Raw genomic sequence first — 27,346 nt, 5'->3', positions numbered from 1 at the left:
CTCGTTCCGCCTGTGATATCAACTATGCCTTCTTTGTGTTACAACCCATCAATCATCTTCATATGGCCTACTGATGCGCCTCAGTCCATGGATCAGTACATGGAACTGGACCAGAATAGAGATCAGACCGTTCAGAACAACTCAGCTGAGGTTCGTCTACCTAGTCGTACCGCCCATGACGATCGAGCCGTGTACCGCCTCGACCCGCTCACATCCGGGATGAAGCTTCGACCAAATCCGCGTCCTGACTTCCGAACTGACCGAGCCAGTACGCGTCCTTCCCAGCCATCTCGACAAGCCAAAGCCAACAGCCGAGCCAGGCTTGACTTGGATCGTGAGGTTTCCCAAAATGATCGAAACTTTTCTCTCTTGGTCCGTTTGGTGCAAACCAAACCGAGTGTTCTAAAGATCAAGCCGATGGATTAAGTCTCATGTCCGACACTCTCATGGACTTCTATCATTCAGATTTCTCTTAGGCACGAATCATCCAGCTATCTGAAGACTTAGGCCGCATCAGTACACTGCTTGATCAGGCCACAGACTGTCCAGACCGTCCCGCGTTCGTCCAGCACCATACCGCGGCGACTTCAACATGGCCGGATGAATCTGGACATCAGCCGAAGAGTCACTTTGACCAGATCTGATCTGAAGAGTTATTTCACTGCCTTTCAACATTCTCAGTCAACTTTGTTATTTCCTAAGTGTTTTTATTAATGTCTTTCTTTGACTACAAGTAGTATAAGTATGTAAACTCTTTCTCATAATGAATCAATCAATTTTCCCTTAAGTTTATGAGTTTATCTCTTTGTTCTTTGCTTAGAACAATCTTTGTTTCTTGTCGAGTGATTCTCCAAGTAAACATATCTTCCCTTGTTAGTCTTGACGTAACATTCTAAACCACAATCGAAGCCGGTAGTATCATAAGGTCTTTCCGCAACCTTGTGTGTCGCCTTTCAAACCATCCAGTTCTCCCATCTTTGGCGAGTTCATATCCAAAATCCCATTGAGTGATCCTTGTCCGAATCTAGGACGTATCAAAGTGGTATCATCTTTTCATCTTTCTCATTGTTTCATCTTCTCATCTTCCATTTTCTAAATCTGTTCATCTTCTTCTATCTAACTCAAATCCGGGCCATCTCTTTACCAACCACTAGATCTATATCAAAAAAAAAAAGAGAGAAAAGAGATCTATAAAAAAAAAGAAAAAAAAAACAAGTGGCTAGGTGGTGGAAGAGAAATCGTGCTGGCTGAAGAGAAATCCAACCATAGATTGGTTAAAACGGATTTCAAAACCAAAGTTCTTATCTTTCTATCTAAAACTACTCCCGTTTGATTAGAAATCCCAACTAGTTACTAGTCTTGTTCTCTTAGAACTTTGAGAGACAACTTATTGAGTGACCATCCAAATTCTGAGAGAAACACTAAGAGTGGGCGAGATCAAACACTTGAGTGTGTGAGAAATTTTGTTTGTGTACTAATCTTTTGTGTTAGGCTTTTCAGGAACTATGGACAGTGAAGAAGAAAGGAACCAAACCGGAAATTCTTATGCTGGTTTATCTAACTTGCAGATGAGAGCTCTCAATGACTCTATGGCTAACCTTATGAATGCAGGTTTGGAACAGATCCATCTCAGACTTGATGAGATCCAAAACAGCCAACCGGCCCGTTCTAGAACCAGGCGAGATCGCCCACAGAGGAACAACCGGCCAAATGAAGAAGTCGGAGAGGAGGAGAACCAAGACGATCGATCCATCAACCGTCCTAGGAGAGGTACCCAAAACCGTGATCAAGGTGATGTCAATCCTTTTGCTAGAACTGAACGAACTGATGAGGGTTTATGTGGGGTGAAACTTAAGATCCCAACTTTTGATGGTAAAAACGATCCAGATGCTTTTCTTGAATGAGAAAGAAAATTTGAACTTGTTTTTGATTGTCAAAATTTCTCTGAAATGAAAAAGGTTAGATTGGCCGCAGCTGAGTTTGTTGGGTATGCTATTAACTGGTATGATCAAGTTGTGACTCACAGGAGAAGGAATGGCGGACCACCAATCTCTACTTGGGATGATCTCTCGACCATGATAAGGAGATGGTTCGTTCCAGAACATTACCACCGGGAACTCCACCAACGACTCAGACGTCTGCTACAAGGAACCAAATCCGTGGAGGACTATCACCAAGAGATGGAGGTCTTAATGCTCAAGGCGGACGTAGACGAGCCCTTAGACGCCACTATGGCCAGATTCCTTTCAGGTCTCAACCGAGACATTCAAGATCGAATGGAGCTTCAGGAGTATGTTAGTATGGAACAAATGCTACACAAGGATATTCTGATCGAGCAGCAAACCAAAAGAAAGAGCTACGCTAAACCGGCCTTTGCCCCCAAACCTAACTATCAAGACAAAGGTAAGTCTCCGATCAAAACAAATACTGCTTTTAAGACTAATGCCCCGGCTCGTGATGACAAAGGTAAAGCAGTTGAGACTAACAACCGAGCAAGAGACATTCGGTGCTATAGATGTCAAGGCCTTGGCCACTATGCCAGCAAGTGTCCAAACCAGAAAGTGATCATCCTCTTGGGGACTGGCGAAGTAGAGTCCGAGGAGGATCACGACGATCTAGAGGACGAGGACGACCACAATCCTATCTTTAATGAGGAAGGAGAGTCCTTCGACTATCTACACCAAGGGCCACTTCTAGTCGCCTTGAGAGGCATGGACGAAAGCCTTGTTCCTATCTTTGAAGAACATTCAGACATTGATCTAGAACCGACCTTTGATGAGACACTTGAGCCGATCTATGATGATGAGAACGAACATCTCGACTACCCAGCTCACAGTCCACTTCTTGTTACCAGAAGAACATTGAGTGTTCAACCCAAAACCAATGAACGAGAACAAAGGGAGAATCTTTTTTATTCTCGATGCTTAGTTTCAGATAAAGTTTGTTCTTTGATTATTGATGGTGGTAATTGGACTAATGTTGCTAGTGATTCTCTTGTCAGGAAGCTTGGACTCGTAACCAAACCACTTCCTCGACCTTTCAGATTAGAGTGGCTGAACGACACTGGAGAACAATACGTACGGGAATAGGTCGCGGTCCCTCTCACAATTGGTCGATATGAGGACGAGGTCCTTTGCAACGTCCTTCCCATGGACGCATGCCATATCCTGCTAGGACGACCATGGCAGTTTGATAAAAAGACAATACATGACGGTTACACCAACCTAGACTCTCTTGATCATCAGGGAAAAAGATCACCTTGGTTCCTCTCTCACCGGCCGAAGTCCACCAAGATCAGCTCCAGCTGAAGAAGAGCCGAGACAAAGAGCCAAAACCATCCGAACCTGAGGTATCTCCTAGGAACTCAAACTTCCTTATCAAGGGAAGCTAGGTAAAGAAAACCTTATGCTCAGAACAGCCGTTTCTTTTGCTTATTTACAAAGAAACTCTAATGGCTTCCTCTTCTAGCATTGCACCAGAAATTCCGAGTGATCTTACCGATTTGTTGCAGGAATACTCTGATGTGTTTTCAGATGAGAATCCTAAGGGATTGCCACCAGTCCGAGGCATTGAACACCAGATTGACTTCGTCACATGTGCATCTCTTCCAAACCGGCCAGCTTACCGAACCAATCTAGTGGAGACGAAGGAACTTCATAGAAAGATTGGAGAGCTTCTTGAGAAGGGATACATCAGGGTGAGCCTCAGCCCTTGTGATGTTCATGTCCTCCTTGTGCCCAAAAAGGATGGCTCCTGGCACATGTGCGTGGACTGCCGAGCCATCAATAACATTACGGTAAAGTATAGGCTTCCAATCCCTAGGCTTGATGACATGCTAGATGAGTTGCATGGTTCCTCTTTTTTTTCTAAAATTGATTTGAAAAGTGGATATCACCAAATTCGAATGAAAGAAGGTGATGAATGGAAAACCGCATTCAAAACTAAACTAGGATTGTATGAATGGCTTGCCATGCCATTTGTCCTTACCAATGCACCTAGTACATTCATGCGTTTGATAAATCATATCTTGCGGTCCTTTATTGGCCATTTTGTTGTTGTCTACTTCGATGATATTCTCATTTACAGCAAGAATTTTGAGGATCATAAATTGCATTTGAAATCTGTTCTTGAAGTTCTTAGGAAAGAATGTTTGTTTGCTAATCTTGGTAAGTGTTCTTTTGGGACAGATCACGTAGTCTTCTTAGGATTTTTTGTAGGTGCAGATGGAATCAGAGTGGATGAGGAAAATTTCAAGGCCATACGAGACTGGCCTAGTCCAACGACCGTGGGAGAGGTAAGAAGCTTTCACCGCCTGGCCGGGTTCTATCGAAGGTTTGTCCAGAACTTCAGCTCTATAGCCGCCCCTCTCACCGAAGTAATCAAGAAGAACGTTGGGTTCAAGTGGGAAAAAGCCCAAGAAGAGGCGTTTCAGATCCTAAAAGGGAAGTTGACTCAAGCCCCATTACTTGTTCTTCCTGATTTTTCTAAGACTTTCGAAATCGAATGTGATGCCTCGGGTGTAGGTATTGGTGTTGTCTTGATGCATGATAGGAAACCTATTGCTTATTTCAGTGAGAAGCTTGGAGAAGCCACACTCAACTATCCTACCTATGACCAAGAACTGTATGCTTTGGTCTGGGCCCTTCAGACGTGGCAAGACTACCTTTGGCCTAAAGAATTCGTCATTCATACGGATCACCAGTCTTTGAAACATCTCAAGGGCCACCAGAAGTTGAACAAAAGGCATGCCCGTTGGGTCGAGTTCATTGAGACATTTACTTATGTGATCAAGTACAAGCAAGGTAAGGAAAACGTGGTGGCTGATGCCTTATCCAGAAGGTATGTTCTTCTGTCCACTCTTGAGACCAAGTTACTTGGGTTCGAGTTTATCAAAGACTTGTATGCAACTGATCCAGACTACTCACCCTTGGGTAGATATCTTTATGGATTTCGTGCTTGGATTGCCTAAGACTAAGGCCGGACGATATTCTATCTTTGTGGTAGTTGATAGGTTTTCAAAAATGGCTCATTTCATACCTTGTCATAAAACTGTGATGTTGTGCATGTTGCTGAACTATTCTTTAGAGATGTTGTCCGATTGCATGGCATGCCTAGAACAATTGTGTCTGATCGAGATGCTAAGTTCCTTAGCTATTTTTGGAAGACTTTGTGGTCTAAGCTAGGAACTAGACTGTTATTCTCGACCACTTGTCTTCCTCAGACCGATGGTCAAACTGAGGTTGTGAACCGAACTTTGTCTGCATTGCTTAGGTCTTTGGTTAATAAGAATCTTAGGCTTTGGGAAGAATGTTTGCCACATGTTGAGCTTATATACAATCATTCTGTGCATTCTGCTACTAAGTTCTCTCCATTTGAAATTGTTTATGGTTTCAACCCTATGTCTCCACTTGATCTTTTGCCTTTGCCTTTGAGTGAAAGAGTTAGTACAGATGGGAAGAAGAAGGCATAATCCATTCGGAAGTTGCATGAGCAAGTATGTGCCAAAATTACGGCCAAGACAAAGATCTATGAGAGAAAATCAAATAAGAAAAGAAGCAAGGTCATTTTTGAGGAGGGTGATCTTGTTTGGGTTCATTTGAGAAAGGAACGCTTTCCAAAGGAAAGGAAGTCCAACCTCTTGCCTAGGGTCGATGGACCATTTCAGATCCTTAAGAAAATCAGTGACAATGCGTATCAACTGGATCTGAAAGGTAAGTCTGATATTTCTCCGAGTTTCAATGTTTCTGATCTATCTCCTTTCTTTGCAGATGATCCAGATTTGTGGACAAATCCTTTTGAAGAGAGGGAATGATGCGCCTCAATCCATGGATCAGTACATGAAACCGGACCAGAATGGAGATCAGACCGTTCAGAACAACTCAGCCGGGGTTCGTCTACCTAGCCATACCGCCCATGATGATCGAGCCGTGTACCGCCTCGACCCGCTCACATCCGGGATGAAGCTTCGACCAATCCGCGTCCTGACGTCCGAACTGACCGAGCCAGTACGCGTCCTTCCCAGCCATCTCAACAAGCCAAAGCCAACAGCCGAGCCAGACTTGACTTGAATCGTGAGGTTTCCCAAAATGATTGAGACTTTTTCTCTCTTGGTTCGTTTGGCGCGAACCGAGTGTTCTAAAGATCGAGCCGATGGACTAAGTCTCATGTCCGACACTCTGTTGGACTTCTATCATTCAGATTTCTCTAACGCACAAATCATCCAGCTATTTGAAGACTTAGGCCGCATCAGTACACTGCTTGATCAGGCTACATACTGTCCAGACCATCCCGCGTTCGTCCAGCTCCTTACCGCGGCGACTTCAACTTGGCCGGATGAATCTGAACATCAGCCGAAGAGTCACTTTGACCAGATCTGATCTGAAGAGTTATTTCACTGCCTTTCAACATTCTCAGTCAACTTTGTTATTTCGTAAGTGTTTTTATTAATGTCTTTCTTTGACCACAAGTAGTATAATTATGTAATCTCTTTCTCATAATGAATCAATCGATTTTCCCAAGTTTATGAGTTTATCTCTTTGTTCTTTGATTAGAACAATCTTTGTTTCTTGTCGAGTGATTCTCCAAGTAAACATATCTTCCCTTGTTGGTCTTGAAGTAACATTCCAAACCACAATCAAAGCCGGTAGTATCATAAGGTTTTTCCGTAACCTTGTGTGTCGTCTTTCAAACCATCCAGTTCTCCCATTTTTGGCGAGTTCATATCCAAAATCCCGTTGAGTGGTCCGTGTCCGAATCTGGGACGTATCACCTACCCCACCTTCAAATTTGAAATTAAACTAATATGAGTGACCTCTAAATAGGCTGGTAAAAGAAAACAACGACATTGTGGGAAGTCTTTATTAACTAATGGAAAGTTGGAGTTGCCGTATAAATCACCACTCATGTGATCTTTCGAGAGCTGATTCCCGATGCTTAAATAATTGATATACTCAAATGTAAATATTGATTCAAATTTGAGATGTTAAAATAGTTTACCTTGTAAATACTTGGTACATGAATTCAAATTTGAGGCTGTTGATATCCACAAACCACTGTCGTCCCATGCTCCTTACTTTAACTTAGACATTCAAATTTTCATAATAATTTTACTTCAAAATTAAATGGATAAGTTCCTTTTAGAAAAATAAGATACTTGACATGCCCTGCCCAAGAACACAGTATGGCTTTATTAGTGCTGGCTAAAAAAAGGAGATGAACTTATATATATTCTTTATGTATATTGATAAAGTGACCAAGCAAATCACCTTATCACAATAGACGTTTAGCTCTTCTATGGTTATCGTCTGAATCAATATATCTGGAAATACTGTATGAGAAGCAATCACATAGAGTTAAAACCAAAGTAACGATTGATGAACGGGAATTAGCTAGACAGACTAATATGTATTATGAAAACATGATATTTTTGTAGGAACGCGTTTCAAATTGGGGAAAAAGGTGCATGGGATAAACGAAGCAGAAACATCAAAGTAACAATGAACAAAATCAGCCACAACGATGTCAACTCAGCATACGTAAAACGCTTAAATTTGGGATTAAAAATAAAAGGGCTTTTTGTGATTTACCATTAGCTGGAGCCATCGCAAATGATTTTCCCATTGTTGGTAGCTCTGGATGCGCTGAGTTTTAATTGACGGCTTTGTGGAGTGGAGGAGCAGAGACGAATATATGGCCGCAATTTATATATAAGAAGAAAGAGAGGGAGGTAAAATTAAATAATAAAGAAAAGATTGTATAGCCTCATTGATTGATCAAGAGGACCAAGCGGAAACGGAGATACAGAGCAACCAAAGAAGATGAAGTGGAAGTGTCGGGAAGTTCAGCTCTACGCTTCAGATGTTGTAGGGTTAGAGGCGACATCGATCTATCCGGGCCGGATATATCTCCCAATTACAGAGCCTAATCGCACAACTCACAGTCGAAGCCCACGATACCATTGAGTAATTGATACGGTGCGTTTAGACCACTGGACACGTGTCGTCTTCTGGAGCAGCGATTTTCTAACATGGACGTTGAGGTGGCACTCTCATAGTAGATAAAAACTTCTTTTATAATAATAGATAGATAGATATTTGAAATTTTGTGTTAGATCATTTCATATCTTAAAATATTGAAAAGATATTTTTTTAATCAAAACTAGATTTTGACCCGTGCTTGGAAAGCGCATAATTTATTTTCATTTTTTAATTTTTATTTATAAAAAACAAAGATTTCGTAGTTATAAAATTATGTGTATTAAATTTGTAGCTTAATGCATTTATAATTATGTTGACCATCGTTTTCATTGTCGGATCTACGGTTGAATCGTTTATTTCCTTTTTAATTTTTATTTATGAGAAACAAAGATTTCATAATTTTAAAAGTATGTGTTTTAAAATTTTGTAGCCTAAAACATTTATAATTGTGTTGTCTTGTTTATATACCCGACCCAGATCTACGGTTCAAACCACTAAACCCAGTGACATGTATATAGTCTGATTCGGGTTTAACTAAACCACCGCTATTTAAAATCCCGATAAAACTCGATAAAAATCTAAACCTCTACTATTAACCCGTCACCTAGCACTGGTTGACCCATGTAAAACAAAGACAAATCTAATGATATTTTTAAAATTATTCATACTTCTTATATATTTTTAAATTAGTACATGAAAATTGAAACTCTGCTATTTAAAACCCCGATAAAACTTGATAAAAATTCAAAAACCTGCTATTAACCCGTTACTTAGCACTGGTTGACCCATGCAAAACTAAGCTAAATCTGATGATATTTTTAAAAATTGATCATACTTCTTATATATTTTTAAATTAGTACATGAAATTGAATAAAATATTTGATTTGTGATTCTTCATTTAGAAAATAATATACTATGTCATTTAAAAAAAAGGAGAAAAGTGATAGAGAAAAGTAAAATATTTTGATAGGTTGTCAGTATTATTTTATTTTAATTATTTATAATTTATTATAAGTTTATGTTTTTAATTTTAATTTTAATTTTTTAAATATATAGAAATAAAGAAGTGAATTGGATTTTAGTTTTGAATAAAAAATATAATTTAATGGTGATGATATATTTCATGTGTTAGGAATAATAGATGGAGATGGTGTGTTATAGTAGTAGAGAAATGTTTTTGGTTCAACATACCCTATATATTAATAGAGAAATATTTGAAAAGTTATAACATGTATTTTGTATTAATTAAAAATGTGTCCAGCTTAGTTGTCAGTTGATATATTTCAATTAGAAATTAATGTTGGTCCAAGATCAAGATTGTGATTTCGCTAGGGATTTATTAAAATTAACTTAGGCTAAGCGCATTACATCATCTTTGTGAGTTATCTGGCGTGAGAAAAAAAAACAAATTTGACTACATATGAAGATTGCCTTATTAGAAGAAACAATAAATGACTAATAACTTAATGCACTTAAGAATAAATATCAAATATACACGTTCTACACGACTTGATAGACACTTAGACAATATGTAGTTACGGAAAATCTTTATCACCATGGAAAAAATTAATCCCTTATATATTAATAGAGAAACATTTAAAAATTTGTAAGGATAAGTTTGTATTAATTAAAAAATAGTCTTGTTTAGGTGTCACTTAGTTACGATGTCAATGTGGCTTACGTGACATCGTAATAATCAATTGAAAAATTAGTAAGTCCAAAATTCAATTGCTAGAAAAACTATATTAATCCAAACATAAATGTATATGATATGATAAACTTAATATTTGGCGATCTCATTAAATTAATACTTGACGATCTCATTTAATGAAACTTTCTTTAAATGACTCAATGTTGATTTATATTGTGATCCAACATAATAATTATTTTTTAAAGTGTAAGGTATACTTAGTATGGCCTAAGTATTGCATGTTTTTGCTATAAATTGAAAAGTAATAATTTTTTTAAGTTTTGTTTTTTTTATTAATAACAAAGAGGCACTTTGATAAAAAAAAATTGCAAAGAGACGCAGCTATAAAAAAAGAATATTGTTCGGTTCTCAACCCTTCCTCAAATTTATATAAAGAATAATACATAAATTAAGTTGTTTTGTTATTACCAAACAAAATTATATATCAATTATTTTTCTTTGCAACACAATTCTTTAGAATTTAAATTATGAAGTTTATATTGAAGATTAAATAAAAGCTTTGACACCTGCCTAATTGTTTTTCATAGTATAAGACAACATTAATAATGACCTTTCGTAGTAGTTAATGATATATATCACGTTAACTTAATTTTCATCATATATAAAGTATCGGTTGCAAATAATACTATCATCTTTTTATATTTGGACCTTAAGTATAATAATAGTCGGGCTGAATTTTTCTATGTTATGTTAATGTGGTCCATAACCACACTATACTTCAAATTATAAGCTTAATCCAATTTGTAATTGTCTTTTTAATATATTAATTTTCAATCTTATGTTATCAAAAAGAAAGTAAAAAGTTGATATTCTGAAAATTAGTTTAACTTTAAAATAAACAAATATAATTTTATTTACTGATAAGTTAGTAAAATAAAATATTCAAATGTATCGGTCTAACATATAGATGATTATATAAACAATCAAAAATTGTATACATATAAAAACAATCCGATCATATATAAATATTAAATTTCTCAATACAATATGTTTAATTAGAAAACAACTACTTATTTCGGATTATCTATAATTGATGTCGCTTTTTTTTTAATTTCAAGAGTCGAAGGAGGATCAGTCGTAAACTGCCGGTATTATTATCGTTAGAAGACAATAAAAATCCTAAAATTTGAACCAAAATTTTGTGATATACAATTTTAGAATCAAGCTCTTTTGGTAAGTTTAAATTAATTGTTTCTATACGAGGATGTTTAAATAAATAAAAAACTTTTCCATAAAGTTAATGCTTTCACCGATTTTTTTAACTTACTACAAAAATTTGAAGAAGTTATATATGGTAATTTTAATTAAAGATAATAATATACTTTGTCACCAAGTCTATAATTTCGACCATTGAAAACAACTTGCCAAATATGTTTGTGGTAGTTATTAAAAATTTACATAAATATTGGTTCAATGTATCACGCTAAAATACGGTTTCTAGATAATTAATGCTAATTATTTTAATTTTCTAAATAATCCGAAAACCTACATATGCCTACTATATATATACGGTTGAGTTTTCCTTTAGAAAGACCATCAATTCTTTTCACATATCTTAATTTATGATTATCGAAGTATCAATGATATCACATCCCCTATATATTAATAGAGAAACATTTAAAAAGTTATAACATATAATTTTTACTAATTAAAAAGTGCCCTGCTGAGTTGTCACGTAATTGAAATGTTAATTTTCTTACGTGGCGGCTTGAGAATCAATTGAAACTTTTGTTAGTCCAAAATTAATTTGCTAGGGAATGTTATATTATATAGTATGTCCATTATGGACTATTCATTTATCAAATTGAAATTATTATATATTCTTTCCTTAAATAAAACCTACAGAATTACCTAATATGATTAAGATATATATGTCAATTAATGATTTTAAATAATAAAGATTTACTAACAATATGTATACTTTCTATTATTTTTGTTAAATTATTTATTATTAAAATAAATTACACAATTACATTAATCATATAATAAAAGTTTAGATTTTTTTTGTATATGTTGTATTTTGAATTTTTCAAAACGAATATAAATTACTAAAATTGTTAAAAGTCTCACATAAACTTTTGTGATCATTGTTTAAATTTTTTTCCATAATAAGATACAAATATTATAAATTCATATGAATAAATAATTTTCTATTAATAGGTGTTTATGTTAATATATATATATATATATATCAATTGCCAAAATATCACATTCATAGTACCTCATTTCATGTTTAAACTAATCACTTTTACCCTCACTTTTAATGAATGGTAAAAGACACTTATATCCCTATGGTTAACTAATATTGACTTAGGGTTTAGAGTTGAGGGTTGGGGTATGGTTTTTGGAATGTGAAATTTAGGATTCTAATAAATATATAAATAAATACTCTTTTTTTTTACAGCAAAGCATTTACAGATTCATGTTGACTCTGTAAACCAGATCGGTAACTCCGCATCCATGTGAACGACAAATGACGGTTGTTTCCTAGCACTGCGTGCTAAGCTATCCGCGCGAAGGTTCGCCGTCTGAGGTACATGGACGATGTCTGAGTTGAGAAAACTTCCTTTGAGAAGCTTGATGTCTTCCAGATAGCTTTCAAATGTTGGCCATTCTTCTGGTTCCGAAACCATCTTCACCAATTGAGAACAATCTGTTGCAAACGTTACCTGAAACTGTCTTAAATTCTTCATACATTTCATTGCCCAAATCAATGCCTCTACCTCCGAATGAAGGGGTGAAAGACATGCCCTTACATTTCTTGCCCCTAACAGACCATCAAACCCCGGTAAAGTACTATACCAGCCTTGCCCTGAAAATAAGTCCTTATCTTTCCATGAGCTATCTAGGAAGCACCATCGACCTGGTGTCGCTAGGGGAGGACTGGTCTGTACCGAAAGCCCCCTCGTTGGGTCATTTCCCACCTGTGCTTATGCCCAAAGTGATGATTCCAATTCAGCTAATTTAAGAGTGTCCCTCGGATCAATATCCAGATTACTAAAAACGTTGTTATTTCGGTCTTTCCAAATATATCATAAAATCCATGCAAACTGATGGTCATCCATCTTTGGCTGAACTCTCCAAAAAAGATGATCCATATTAGCAAATAATGAGCTGATAGGAAAGATATTAGGAGGTGACAGAATCTTGGATAATGCGCACACTTGACGTGCTGGGGGACATTCAAAAAATACATGGTTTATTGATTCTTCAGGATCTCCGCATCGAGCACAACATATATCTCCTTGTATCTCTCTTGCCTTTAGATTTTTCATTACCGATATACATCCTGAGAGAAGTTTCCATAAGAAATGCTTTATTTTTGGAGGGCACCGCACTTTCCAACAGAAAGCTTTAAGTATATCCACTGTGGAGCCATAAAACTCTGGTGGTTTTTTCCTATCATGATAGATTCGTTCCACCTGATAACCTGATTGAACCAAATATTTTCCATTGTTAGTAAAATGTCATCCATTCATATCCTCGATATGATTCCTATTTAGTTGAATACTTTCAATAATTTTTGCATCCTTAGGATCCACTAGAGCCATGATTGCATGTAAATTCCAATAGCGTGATTCCGAATTAATGAGGGAATCCACTGTGAGGTCCGGATAATTGTTGTGAAATTTTTTTATATAAATAAATACTCAAAATATAAAAAAAAATTTTAAAAATAGTTTCAAACATAATTTTTGATTTTCAAAAAGAAACTTTGAAAAAAAAAATAAAAAAATCGAAATTTTTTTTTTATAAAAAAGTCTGAATTTGAAAAATTATAATTCGAAAGCATAAGAAAATATTTTTTATTTTATTATTTTTTATTGGTTTTATTTTTATTTTTTTTATTTAAATAATGATTTATTATATATATATAGATAACAAGGGTATAAGAGTCTTTTGCCACTTAATGAAGAATATATTTTTAAAAATATCTCTTAGTGGTGGTAAAGATGAAAAGTGGTATCATGAATGTGGTAAACATAAAATTTTCCATATATATATATATATATATATTTCATATCGTTTAAATTAAATTATACATCATATGAAAATACATACTTATTATACTTTGATATTTGCATTGAACATATATTGAAAAGTTAATATTTTAATTTTGAAATTTTCATTGTTTTATTTTTAAATGATTATAATTTATTGAAACCATTACACATTCCACATTAAAAAAAAATCGTTGGTGTAACTTTTGTTACATAAATATGCAAATAATCATAAAATAATATGAGTAGAAACATCATTTAATAAATATCCATATTAAAAGTATATTATATATCTATGTTAATATCATTTAAATTTAATTATATATCATATACGATAGATAAGATTGATTGTTTTGATTTATTTACCCTAAAATGATTGTGAATAAACAAGAGTGGTCGTTTGATTTATATGCGCACACCAAATTTATTACATAATACTAATAGTAACTGGTTTATATAATTATTATTTTATTATTTCATAATATGCAGAAAAATATAAAATAAGTTATAAATATAAAATATTTATTTTGCACAAAGCGCAGATCTTAACTTAAGTATGTATCTCTTTAATAATTTTAATTTTAAACATTTTCTAAATCTCAGGCCAAAACAAAATAACGAAATGAGAATAAACTCAAAAATCAATATTTATATCGAGCAATAGCTAAAATAAAAAAAAAACAACACGAAAATGAGAGAAATATTGAAGATAGATAGGATTGGCACGTAAACGTAAGCTTTTCATAACCATAATTAAATTTTAAATTGCTAAATCATGATATAAAACCGAGCTGACATAGTTTCATTGTAACCAAATAGTAGGCCTGAGATTCTTCGGCCTAAACGTTAGGTTCTTATGCGATAAATGATTTTTTGACCTAAAATATTTTAAAAAATGGGATCAGCTCATCAGTAAACAAATTGTGTAATTAACAAATTTTTAAAAAAAAATTGTTTAAGGGCCAAAAATATTAATTCGATCAAGAATATAAATTTTATTTTTCCATACGATATTTCTTAAATAATTTTCATATAAACTTTTCTTAAATAATTTTCATATAAACTCATCTTATCCTAGTATAGAAGTACTTCTCATTAATAAAAAGTGATTCGACCTTCCTTCGTGCTGTAATAATTCTAAGATATTCTGAATTTACATATGTCCAACCTTAGTCTTAGTTTTCTACCTTTATCCTTATAATCACATTTAACAGTTTTCTATATGTTTTGTATTTACGTTGGTTGGGTTTCCAATGATTAGTGGAAACTAGGGCTGGGCAAAAAATTCGAATCCGAAGAACCGAACCTAACCCGACACGAAAAAATAGTACCGAACCCGAACTGAAATTAATTAAATATCTGAACGGGTTCAAATCTACAGAACCGGAACCGAACCCGACCCGAACCGAAATATTCCGGGTATCCGAATATATCGGAAATTGATTTCTATACCCCCTTATATAAATATATTTTAGATTTAATGTCTATTAAAAACATCCAAAATATATAAGATATTTTTAAATTGTCCAAAATACCTGAAAATATATATAAATAGTCAAAAGTAAATGTCTAAAATAGTTAAAATATACTCAAAACACCAAAAATATTTAAAATATCTATTGATTATCTATCCAAATATTCAAACCAAATCAAATTATATGTTAAGTTTAGGTATTTTGACATATGTTATTCAAATTTGTATGTAAAATAATATTTTGTTTATAGATTTTGAGAAATTTAAAGTATATAATGAATTTTAAAATTTTAAAAATAATTTTAATGGGTTATCTGAACCCGAACCGAACCCGAAAAGATCTGAACCGAAACTTAGAAATATCCGAATGAGGCTGAAATCTTTGATCCCGAAAACCCGAAACCCGAATAGATCCGAACCGAACCCGAATGAGTACCCGAATGCCCACCCCTAGTGGAAACCAGTTTACTACGGGAGAAAACCAGTAGCTGTAGAAGAAATAAACTACTCCCTCTGTTCCTAAAAGATCCATATTCTAGAGAAAATTTTTGTTTCAAAAAGATATTTATATTTTATATTTCCAATGTAATTTTTGTCAACTAATAATGAAAAATTGTGAAGTTCAAGAACATTAATTGTATTTCTTAAAATCTTATTGGTTTAAAAATATAAGAAATATAAAATTACAAAAAACTATGCATCTATAGCTAAGTTTTAATATGTTTTATTAAAAAGTGTGAAAACTCTAAAACATGGATCTTTTAGAAATGGTGGGAGTATTTGTTAGAGCTGGTAAAATAGATTGTATGAAGATATGGTAGTTTGTAAAAATATATGAAACATAGTTAGCGTAATATTCTCATTTATTAACACAAAATTATTTTTTAGTTTTTTATTTTCTTTAAATGTTGCATATTTAACTGTTAACTAAAGCAAAAATGAAGTAACATGTTAAATTTTTAGTGAAATGATCTAATAACCTTTCATAAATAGATTTTTTAAGAATTGTTCTCTTTTGATAGTATAGATTTTGTATTTTATCCGGAGGCAAGAGTAAAACATGACCAGGGGGTCACAAATCATTTAAGCGGCATTTTGCTGTAAGCAGAATTTCTGGATTTATCCCCGACATATATCTTCATTAACTTTCTTGCATATTAGTAAACCGTAGAACTTATCTTCTATGAATTTGATTTTAAAATACTTCAGTACATCATGCATTGTGGTAGTGTTGTTTAATATTTTAAAATGTGATCATAACATTAACAACCCGTCAGAATGGTCAGTCTAAAATTGAGTTGCGTGTCACAACTTGTCAAGGAAACGTTAACTTTTATTTTTGGTATCCATCATCTGCTCCTTTGAACGGATCTAACAAGTTGAAATTGAAAAACCGAGGATGACATTTTAACCAAGGAATGGTCCGCACTATTGTTTTATGAGTATAAACAAGTTAGAAATGTTATCATATAGTCCGAAAGAACCAATGTTGAAAACAATTTCATTGCACTAGTAAAGGATTTATTATATATATATTTATAAACGGCGAGAATATCCAGAACCTCCACATTTCTTGCAGAAAATTAAACCTATATTGGACAAAGCAAAACCAATTCATATGTTATTAAGGAAGTAAGAAAGTGTTAAGCACAAAAGGGATGGTTTAGTTAGGTACCTGAACCTTTGCAGACTTTGCAGTCAACGATGCCAGAGTCCACCTTCATCTTACCTTCAAGGCAGAAGACACATTTGGTTCCGCCTTTTTAAGCAAACCCATTTAACACACAAAAGAAAAAGGAGAAGACTTAAAACATACTAATCTGAGGTAGTTTAAGAAGTCTCTGAAAAATACTCACTTCCAGCAAAACAAGTCATAAAAATGAAAGTACCCAATGGAACTATCCTATACAGCAAGCGTAAGGTATTGTGTTGAACAATATGCAAGAAAGAATCATCGTGGTTGTTAAATGTCGGAACTTTCAACGCCATCCACTTGAGTTTGATCATTTTTGCATATTAAAATGAAGGTAAAAGAAGGTAATCTCATGAGTAAATATAAAAGAGAGTCAAGTCACCGTTTCCACCACATCTCTCGCATGGAACTGGGTCTCCCTGCAAGAATCAAAAACCCCACAATTTCAAGAATCTGTGATACGGATATAAAGGATAGGGATTGGATATGAACCTTGAATCCGAGGAAGAGAGAAAGGGCAATGGCAACGACGAGACTGATGGTGACAATGAAGGTCTGTGTATCGACGAATCCACCGCCATCGAAGCTGCCTAAGAAGAGAACGGAAGGGTGAGTGATGAGATTAGCCGAGCAATGAACACCACTTCTCCTAGATAATCTTTTGGGTTTAGTGAAATTGGGCAAGAAGAGAGATTGCCGGGTTGGGTTTAAGGAAAAAGATGAAAGAGAGGAAAGGAGTTGCAGAGAGATGAGAGGTCGAGTGGCCATAGATTGACGACGAGCTCAAAAACATATGAACTTGTGGAGACGAAACAAAGTTTATAGAATTTACTCATTAATGGGCCTTTAAAAACGGGGAGGCCCATTTGTTTGGTTGTACAAAAAAAGAGGACCAGTTATCCCTCAAATAAACATTCTCTAGGGTTTTCGCATACGCCGCTTGTTCTTTCCTCTGTGAGCAACCGACGAAATGGGTCATGACAACGTGTGGAACTCTCATCCGAAGAAGTACGGTCCTGGCTCACGCACCTGGTATATCGTCGTCTTCCTCTCTTGCCTTTTACTTTGATTTGTTTGCATCCTAGAAGTCGATTTTTTAATTGTTCAAACTGTGCCGTATTTCTCTTAGCTTTTGATGAATCTCGATTGTATGGTTTCCTTTCGTCTTTTTTTTTTTTTGTTATCATTTTGTTTGCGTTTCTGAGACTTTGATGCATATGTTCCACAATATTGACTGAATATGTTGTTAGATAGAGACTGTGAGATTAATTCCTATGATGAATTGTGTATTGCTCTCATATCTGAAATTTTAATTTACACACCACCACAAATCCTTGACTGATTGTAGATTGTCTATAGAAAAGAGAGAGTTATTTACATTGATTTTTGTATCGCTGAGATTTGCTTATCTTGGCTTCTCTCTCTCTTCACACAATGTGAGATTATCTTATGTATAAGATTGTTTTCATCACCATGTGCAGTTAGTGTAGTCTAGTCAAGATTCTAACTATTGTATTATTATGCAGCCGTGTGTGTGGAAACTCCCACGGGCTGATCAGGAAGTATGGTCTGAACTGCTGCAGACAGTGTTTCCGCAGCAATGCCAAGGACATTGGATTCATCAAGGTAATAAATTCAATCATATTCATCATCTCCACGATTTGATTTCTTTGCCTGATTTCTTATTCTGCTTTTTGTTCTGTCGTTGCTGCAGTATCGTTAATGAAGCACCAGTTCTTGATTGATGCTTGTAATACGCAAAAATGATGGCGTCAATCAATTGTCTCTGAAACTGTTTTAGTTTTTTTTAATGCACTTCAATTTTGTGGGGAGGTATCGAATAACTTGGTGGACCTCTCTAAATACCTATGTATTTTCTCTTAAAAGCTTAAGTTTCATGGAACAATGCTCTATATGGTCAAAATATCAACGCGATTTTGTAATTGAATGACATAATCTTGGTTGTATTAGACATTAAACGCAACAAAAGCTTAAGTGTCTAAACAAAAATTTGAAACATGAAAATGCTTTTTCAATAATTGCCATGAGCTTAATACCCGTAACTTCCTGAACCAAAATGGGTGGTTAGGATTGGTTTCGGTTCCTTTATTAGGCACGAGTTCCAGTTGGGTTATTCTTGGAAAATTTTATCCTATAACAGAAAAACCATATTTCACTAACCGACTATTTCACTCTTTCTCTCTCATCCTTTCTTTAAACTTATTCTTAAGTTCACCGACCAATAGGATTATATTATTTCATATTCGATATCTTTTAAAAAAGAAAACAAAATATTATCAAATTATATTATCTTTTTAAAATTAAAAGGTAAAAAGAAATAAATAAAAAATAGTAGTAATTATAAAAAAAAATATTTTTAACATCGTCAGCAAAACATTAAACCCTAAATCCTAATCCCTAAACCCTAAATCCTAAACCCTAAACCCTTGGGTAAACCCTAAACTCTAGGATAAATCTTAAACTCTAGGATAAATCTTAAACTCTAAATCAAAATCACTAAACACTAAAACACTCAAGGGTTTAGGATTTATGATTTAGGGTTTAGAGTTTTAGGGTTTGTTTTTATTTAGAGTTTAGAATTTATCCAAGCGTTTAGGGTTTACCCAAGGGCTTAGAGTTTACCCAAAGGTTTAGGGTTTACCCAAGGGTTTAGGTTTACCCAAAGGGTTTAGGGTTTAGGATTTAGGGTTTAGTGTTTTGCTGACAACGTTAAAAAGATTTTTTTTAATTTTTTTTTCTGTAACTGCTATTTGTTTTTTTACTTTTTTATTTTAAAAACATAATATAACTTGAAAATATTTTATTTTCTTTTTTAAAAGAAATCGATTTGAAATAATGAAATTCTATTGGCTGGTGAACCTAGAGGTTCACCCTAAGGTGTGAACCCAAGAAGAACTCTTCTCTTTATATCTCTCTAATTTTATACTACAAATTAGGCGTGAGAATATTAACTAAAATCCGAATCCGAACCGATCTGAAAAACTTGAACCAAAAACCGAACCAAAGTTAAAAAAAAACCCGAACTGGTTTAAGATCCAACCAGTCCAGATACCCGTACCCGATTGGTTATATTCGATACCCGAACCAATTATCCGAAGTACCCGAATATTATATATACTACTAACACTAAGCTTACATCTTCCATTCCCATTCATCTTTCTGTCTACTCCGTCTTCAACGTATATGTTCAGTACATACTTAAACTCATTTTATGATCGATTACATGTATGAATTACTATACTTTGCGATTTTGATTTATGTTTGATTACAAGTAGAATTTGCGGTTTGTTTTCTCTTTGCTCTTTACACATGCATGAGCTCAAACATTCATGATTATCCAGGTTTGATTTCTGTTTGATTTTGATGTCTCTTTGATTTTGATTTATGAATAGATAGATTCTTTACCATTTTCTATTCAAGATAATACAAATAGAAATTACACAAAGAAAAAGAATACATACTCGTGTTCCTCAACGTAATAACAAATTAGAAAGATCATAAATCCTATATTAAGTTGTTCAATCTTCTAACTTCAACGATATTGTTTCTGGTCTCACAAAGTCAAATCAAGGATACATATAATTTTTTTTTATTTGTTACACAGTTCGGTTATACCCGAAATACCCGAACCCGAACCTTATAAACCTGAACCCGATCCGAAGTATAAAATAACCTGAACGGATTCTGTACCTCTCCATCCGAAAATCTGAAAATCCAAAGCACCGACCCAAACCCGAACGAGTACCCGAACGCCCAGGCCTACTACAAATCTAGTTCATTCATCAAATTAACCTCTTTTTCTTTTGCCCTATCTGATGAATCCCTTATGATAACATTACCTTTCCCTGATTCCTCTGAAAGCTGATATGATGGTTTGAAGGAGAATGGATGGGCTTGGCAAGACACAATTCCATAGTAAACTTGTTGTGAACTTCTTTTTGGGTTGAAAAGGCTCATTTCGCCCAGCACCTAAACCAACTACTTTTTCAGTGTCACTTAGCTCATCTTGATCCAGGTTAGCATCACTTAGCTCATCTAACTCCAAGTTAGTGTCACTCAGTTTATCCAGCTCCAAACTAGTATCACTCAGCAAGTTCAACTTATCCTTGGTAACTTCAGCTGGTTTCAGCTCAGTATGCTCGCTTTTTATCCATCATGGTTTGTCCTTTGCTATATAAACAGCTGGCTCAGCCATGGTTTGTCCTTTGCTATATAATCAGCTGGCTCAGCCATGGTTACATCATCCCCTCTTCATTTGAAAAGATTTTTCTTCAAATCTGTATCCCCGAAATCAAAAGAAAACAAGTAAGAAACGAGACAAATGATCAAGAAAATAAGCATGAAAACAACATCAAAGTAACGTTTTGGACATAAACTTCCTTGGAATTTTGAAGCCATTTTCCTCAAGTACGTCTATCTCCAAATCTCAGGCTGATAAGTATATTCTCTGCTTTCGTTCCTTACACTCCTTTGAGACTGAACCTGTTGATCCTTGACACTCAAAACAAAGACTAGATATCCAATGTCATATAAGCAAGACATGTTCTCAATCTGATCAATTAACCAAGCGTTTTTTTCTGAGAACATGTTGCACTTGTTTCAGAAAATGCACATCAAATCAAATATTACAGACCAAAATGGTATCAAAGCACAAAATAATATAGAACAACTTCAAAACGTGCCTAACTTTCTCAAAAAATCAGAACACAAATGATTAAGTTCAGACTGAAAATCACTTATCAAAGGCTCAACATATATTTCAAAGAATGTATTGTAAATAAGAATATCATCAAAGCTCAAAACAACACAATTCTCAAGCAATGATCTCAAAACATGCCAATGTTTATCAGTTTTAGAACACAAGATACCAAGTTTCTAAACACAATCACAATAAAATCGGTTTTAGTTCTAAGTGATTTTGGTTTCTGCAAATTCCTAACCATAAAATCTTTCAAGGCACATGTGGAAGAAAACAAATCACTCATGGCTAGTTTATGCTTAGAACAACTCAGAACAAAGCCATTATCTTTAAAGCAAGCAAATGAATCACAAGAATTTCTGAAACAGAAATCAGGTTATTGCAGAACAAGCTCTAAGGTCTTTTCATGATGATCATAGTTTTTTTCATGTTCCATAAGATGCTCGAGACTCCCATTAAGACCATAACTGATGTTATTGCCATATTGAAAACGTTTCTGATCAGTGTTTATCATGTTCAAACACTTTAAAAGTTTTAATCGTGTTATCAAAAACATAGTTTGAAACACAAAATTCTTTTACTCTTTCAAGACCAAAACATTTTACATCACTGGAGCTAACCATGACAAACATTTCAGACACATAATTAGCCATATCAAGATCCTTACAATGCTCTTGAGAGTTCAAAGAGAATGACTTAGCATCTGTTTCTACTTCAATGTTGTTTGGCTGCTCCAACACTTCTTCTGGTGGTGAACTCTTTTGTGCTCTTTCTGCTGAGTTTTCTCCTGAGACCTGGAACACTGAAACAAGACTACTCGGTTGCACCGGTTCAAAACAAGTTAGTTTATTACATGTTTTATCAACAACAAGTTCAGGCTGAGGAAAAAAAAGAGAAAACTCATTTTCTGTCTCATATTCTTTCCTTACCTTAGTTGTTTTTGTTTCATCTTTGGGAAAACCTCCTCTGTCTTACTACAACTCCTTGGACCATTGAGGATGGGTTTCGGTTCCTTCATTAGGCATGAGTTCAAGTCGGGTTTTTCTTTGGAAAATTTGATCCTGTAACAAACAAAAAACTATATTTCACCAACTAACTATTTCACCCCCTCTCTCTTCCTTTCACTTTATAACTCTCTATTTTCTTACTACAAATCTGATTCATTCATTAAATTAACCCTTTTTATTGTTCCCTATATGATGAATCCCTTATGATGAGATTGCTTTTCCCTGATTCCTATGAAGGTTGATCTGATGGTTTGAAGGAGAATGGATCGGTTTCGAACTGATTGTGATGGAATCGTGATAGATGGTCTTCAGTAAGGATCTATGAACTGATCAAAAATTGTATAGATGTGTCTTTAACCGTGAGAGGTGTTCCCACAAACAATGATCATGAACGAGTCTGCTTGCAGAGAATGAACTCTGTTAACGATCCATGACAAGTTTTGCTTGCAGAGAATGAACTCCTAGAAATCGATGTTCAAAGATGAACAAAGAATTCACAGATTTTAAAAGAAGTTTTTGATATTAAGGTGAATGTTTTGTTCTGAACAAAAGAGAGTTTAAGTAGAGGAGATGAAGAAGGCAATCGAAAGTCCTAAAATTGTAGAAAATAAAAAAACTTAATTACAGCTAAAATTATCTTGAAAATTGAATAATTATTTGTTTGGATGACTCCTTGACTTGAAATTCAACCATGACTGATTTTCTTGACTTCATCTTGGTTTTCTTGATGAGAATGGGTCAGGAACATTCTGAAAAAGGGCCAGATCGAATATGGCAAGAACAAACCCATAGTGAACTTGTTATGATCTTTTTTGGGGCTGAAAATGCTCATTTAATCCTACAGCTAAACCAACTCCTTCTTCAGCGTCACTTAGCTCATCCAGATCCAGGTTAGTATCACTTGGCTCACTCACCTCATCTTACTCCAAGTTAGTGTCACTCAGCTTATCCAACGCCAAAGTAGTGTCACTCAGCTTATCCAACGCCAAAGTAGTGTCACTCAGCTGGTTCATCTCATCCTTAGTAACTTCAGCTGGTTTCAACTCAGTATGCTCGCCTTTAATCCATCCTGGTTTGTCATTTGCTGGATAATCAGCTGGCTCAGCCATGGTTACAGCACTATCTTTTTTCTGTTGGCCAAGTTTTATAATTCAAGCCCAATTAAGTGTTTAGAAGGGATATTGTATATTTTGAGGCCCAACAAACCAACAAAAAATTATAACCAAATTAAGTAAATTACTTATGAATCGCATATATGGTTTCTACATCTTTGATTTAACATTTATGATATGTGTCGTTCATGTGTTATTCCACGCTGTGAGCTTTTTCACCACAATTCTTCTTTACTGTGAATCCTCTCCACCGTTAGCATCTCTAAATCGCTTTTCAATCCCTTGCACATCTACGCTGTAACAAAGGATTCAACTTCTCGCTCTAATACGAGTGAGTTCCCTCTGAAGCTATTATCACAACCATCATCTAATGATTAATCTGTTATCGCCTTTTCTCTCATTTTCGATCTTCAACCACCAAGTGAAAATAGCACACCCTCATCTCCAATGAAGATCAACCTGGAGAAACTTATGTTGGCCCAGTAAGAACTGGCAACTGAAGAGGCACAAAATTATCCTTTTCCAACGTAAAATAATTCACTTAAAAAAAAGAGATTACGTGTGATTATGAAAGCTCAGAGATGAACCGCAAAAATTAGATTAACAAATGTCGAAATTTTTTATTTATTCAATCCGTGTATGCATATGTTCTCTGGTGTATGCTGCAATAGCGGGATTGTAGTAGTCGTTCTCCCAATCATCTGGACGACTATCGACCGATTCTTCTTATGGTATGTCGGTCGATTTCTGATGACCACTGTCGATCGATGTTGTTGTGTGAGTTTCGATCGACGCCGAGTAATCTGTCTCGTATTCCACTCCACAGTGGCAAGCTGCAATGATTCCTGGATCATTGATTCTTCTGGAGATCGTCTGTGGCGTCTTGACTGGTATAGGGTCGTAGTGGGCATTAGGATCGATGAGTGTTAGACACAACTGGTTGGTTTGCAAGTTGCACACTGCTCCCACTGTTGACAAGAAAGCTCTCCCAAGTAGTAGAGAAGAGTTTCAGTTTAGCTTGATGTCCAAGACATGGAAATCGACTGGAACTAGGGCATTACTAATCTGCACCTCTAGGTCTCTCACAATTCCTCCTGAGTTCTTCTGGGAACAATCCACAAAAGTGAATAATTCCTGCGAAGGCTCCACCTGCAGACCCAGATGGTCTGCCATAACCCTAGGTAGGATGCTGACTGATGCTCCAGTGTCGCACAAGGTATGTGGGAACTCAATACCCTTCACCGTGCATGGTATTGCAAATTGCCCAGGATCACTCTTCTTCTTCAATGTAATCCGCATCCTCATTTTTTCTCTAGCTTCACAGAACATTCTCCTGATGTTTCCTTCTTTCTCCCTTGTCTCTCTGAAGAACATCCACAATCTGTGGGTATAATAAGCATCCTCGAATGGCTTATCTATAGGAATCCTGAAGACTCTCTTCCGGAAACTTTCCTTTTCCTTATCATTGGCTCCCCTCTTCAGATGTTTCGCCACTTTTTCTTTTCTTCTCCTTAGGGTTCTTCCAGTAGGAACCTTATCCTCTTCCATAGGATCTTCTCCATCATCTGAAGGTGTCCTGACGGGCTCTGGTGGGTATTCTGAAGGTTTGAGTTTGGGCCTGAGTGCATTGAGTCGTGCCACATCTATCTTTGGCATCTGCACTCGATAGGTAATAGTTGCTCGTCGATCGATAGGCGCTGGAGGTTGTCAATCGATTGCGGCCTCTGAGTGTCGATCGATGGAGGATTCTCCATATCGATCGATGGATGTATCAGCTCGTCGAGCGATTCTGATTTTATCAGGGCTGGGCGGATGTGGGTGTTTTACTACGAACTCCTCGTGAGTTTTGCGGCATTGCAAGACGTGTCTGACTCCGTAGGCGTCGTCGATCGATGCTTTGGACGTCCTGTCGATCGATTTGGATTGGTGTATGTCGATCGATGTTCATGGTCTGGCGTCAGCGTATGTCCGATTTTTCGCCAGCAGCTTTCCGAGCCTGTCAGCGTTTGCTGCGAGTAATCTTGGTCTGTTTTTCGGCTAACTCCTCATGTTCGACCCAGTAGAGGTTTTCCTCTTCTTCCGTCATAGGTTTATCAAACGGAGTCTTCTCGAGCCGATCTGCTTCTGGTTCTTCTTGGATGTATGTCAGCGTCCTCTTCCGTATCGTTGGAAACGTCGCTCGGATCCAAGTCGACATGCTCAACTTCATCGACCTCTGTGTCCCTTGCGGGAGGTAGAGGGTTTTCAGAGTTCCATTTCTCAGCAGGGGATGTTTCGCTAGGGTTTTGACCCAAAGAACGTTCCCGCGACGTTCCAGGCCTGTCGAGTGGAGTTGGGAAGTCGAGTTTTCTTCTGCAGATTTTCGTAGATCCGCGAGGGATGACTGCACGGGTTCTTGCCGTTAAGGTTTTGACCTTTTTCGTCAAGGTACCGACGAGTTTGTCCTGTTCTTCCGACCTCTTTTCGTAGGCAGAGAACATCTTTTTGAACTCCTCGAGCGTCGAGGCGTTAGCTGTTGCGTTGTCCGCAGAAACGGTCGCTTCTGGAGTGTTTTGATTGTCGTTGCTTCCCCCGTTGAGAGGAGTTTGCAAGTTATTAGTGTCGTCAGTTGTCATGTCTGGTTGAGCGTCTTGTGGCTGAGAGTTAGATTGATCCGTACCCCCCCCCTCCCCCTCCTTGTAGCGCCAAACTGTGGGAACCGAAATTTGCACTGTCGATTTCCGTTTAACTAAGAAAAGTTAGGAAAACCCTAATTTCCCAGAGGTCCCAGATATCTGCTAAACCACATGCCAAGCAATCAGAACACGAAATAAAGACGAGAAAAATAAGAAATCGAAAAGAGAGCAAAATAGATCTTATTTCGAATTCGCGTTTGAGCGTTACAACAAGGTAAGAGCCTGGGCTACGAGAGCTGTCGGCAAGATTCCTAGTTCTAAAACCCTAAGACTGCAAGACCTAATTGAGTCGCAGCTCGAATAACAAAACGGAAAGTTGCCTAAAATTGCTCTAAGTGCTAAGTTTTGCTCTGAAAAAGTTCTCCTTTGTGCCTCTCGCCTAGGAATCCTTATATACTCCTCCAAGATCGGTTTTAGCTTTTCCCTTCCTGCACTTAAGCCGTCTTAAGCGAAAAAATGTTTATATTCCATTTTTTTCCGATCTTCATGTTTATCCGCGGAAACTTATCATTTTTTCTGCGGAGACTTATCTTTATTTGTAAAATAAAAACATAACCCGCCATAGTATCTACGAGCTCATTCTTAAAGAATCGTAAGTGGGCTTGTAGTCGTGTTTTAGACCTCGTTGGGCCGTCTTTCGACATGGAACGTTTGTTACGATTTTCTTTTCGACAAAAACAAGTTCTCGTGGTTTTTCTCGTAAATTTTCAACGGTAACTTTGATCGGAATGATGTGACAAATGATATGGCTGCGGTACATGGGAGCTAGCATTGAGGAAATTTGGGTCGTACCCGTTGATCGATGTCCGAGACAGTTCGGTCGCTATGTAGCGACCTGGTCCGCTCTGGATAGGTCGCTACGTAGCGACTGAACGAAAGGTTTGTTCGGTCGCAGGTCGGTCGCTACTTAGCGACCGACCGAATGGCTTGGTCGGTTGCTACGTAGCGACCGACCCACGAACGAGTCGGTCGCTACG

General features: G+C 36.1%; 2 protein-coding genes across 3 annotated transcripts; one reads left to right on the top strand and one right to left on the bottom strand.

Moving 5' to 3' along the window:
* Positions 1-16,547: 16,547 nt before the first annotated feature.
* On the bottom strand, positions 16,548-17,653 carry LOC111211609 (protein BUNDLE SHEATH DEFECTIVE 2, chloroplastic-like). 2 transcript variants are annotated; one of them, XM_022712827.2, is made up of 4 exons: positions 17,348-17,653; positions 17,238-17,274; positions 16,838-16,891; positions 16,548-16,751 (listed from the first exon to the last, which is right to left on the bottom strand). In XM_022712827.2, the coding sequence occupies exons 1-4, from the start codon at positions 17,621-17,623 to the stop codon at positions 16,699-16,701; spliced, it is 420 nt and encodes a 139-aa protein (XP_022568548.1). In that variant the 5' UTR covers positions 17,624-17,653; the 3' UTR covers positions 16,548-16,698. The 2 variants fall into 2 exon arrangements, with proteins under 2 accessions (XP_022568548.1, XP_022568547.1); XM_022712826.2 differs by having other exon boundaries at positions 16,838-16,921; positions 17,348-17,652.
* Positions 17,654-17,704: 51 nt separating this feature from the next.
* On the top strand, positions 17,705-18,761 carry LOC111211610 (40S ribosomal protein S29). Its single transcript, XM_022712828.2, has 3 exons — positions 17,705-17,887; positions 18,382-18,481; positions 18,570-18,761. The coding sequence occupies exons 1-3, from the start codon at positions 17,826-17,828 to the stop codon at positions 18,576-18,578; spliced, it is 171 nt and encodes a 56-aa protein (XP_022568549.1). The 5' UTR covers positions 17,705-17,825; the 3' UTR covers positions 18,579-18,761.
* The last annotated feature ends 8,585 nt before the right edge of the window (positions 18,762-27,346 follow it).

The sequence above is a fragment of the Brassica napus genome, chromosome C3, assembly GCF_020379485.1.
Source record: "Brassica napus cultivar Da-Ae chromosome C3, Da-Ae, whole genome shotgun sequence".
In the NCBI taxonomy this organism is placed as follows: domain Eukaryota; kingdom Viridiplantae; phylum Streptophyta; class Magnoliopsida; order Brassicales; family Brassicaceae; genus Brassica; species Brassica napus.
This window is presented reverse-complemented; position numbering and strand designations above follow the sequence as displayed.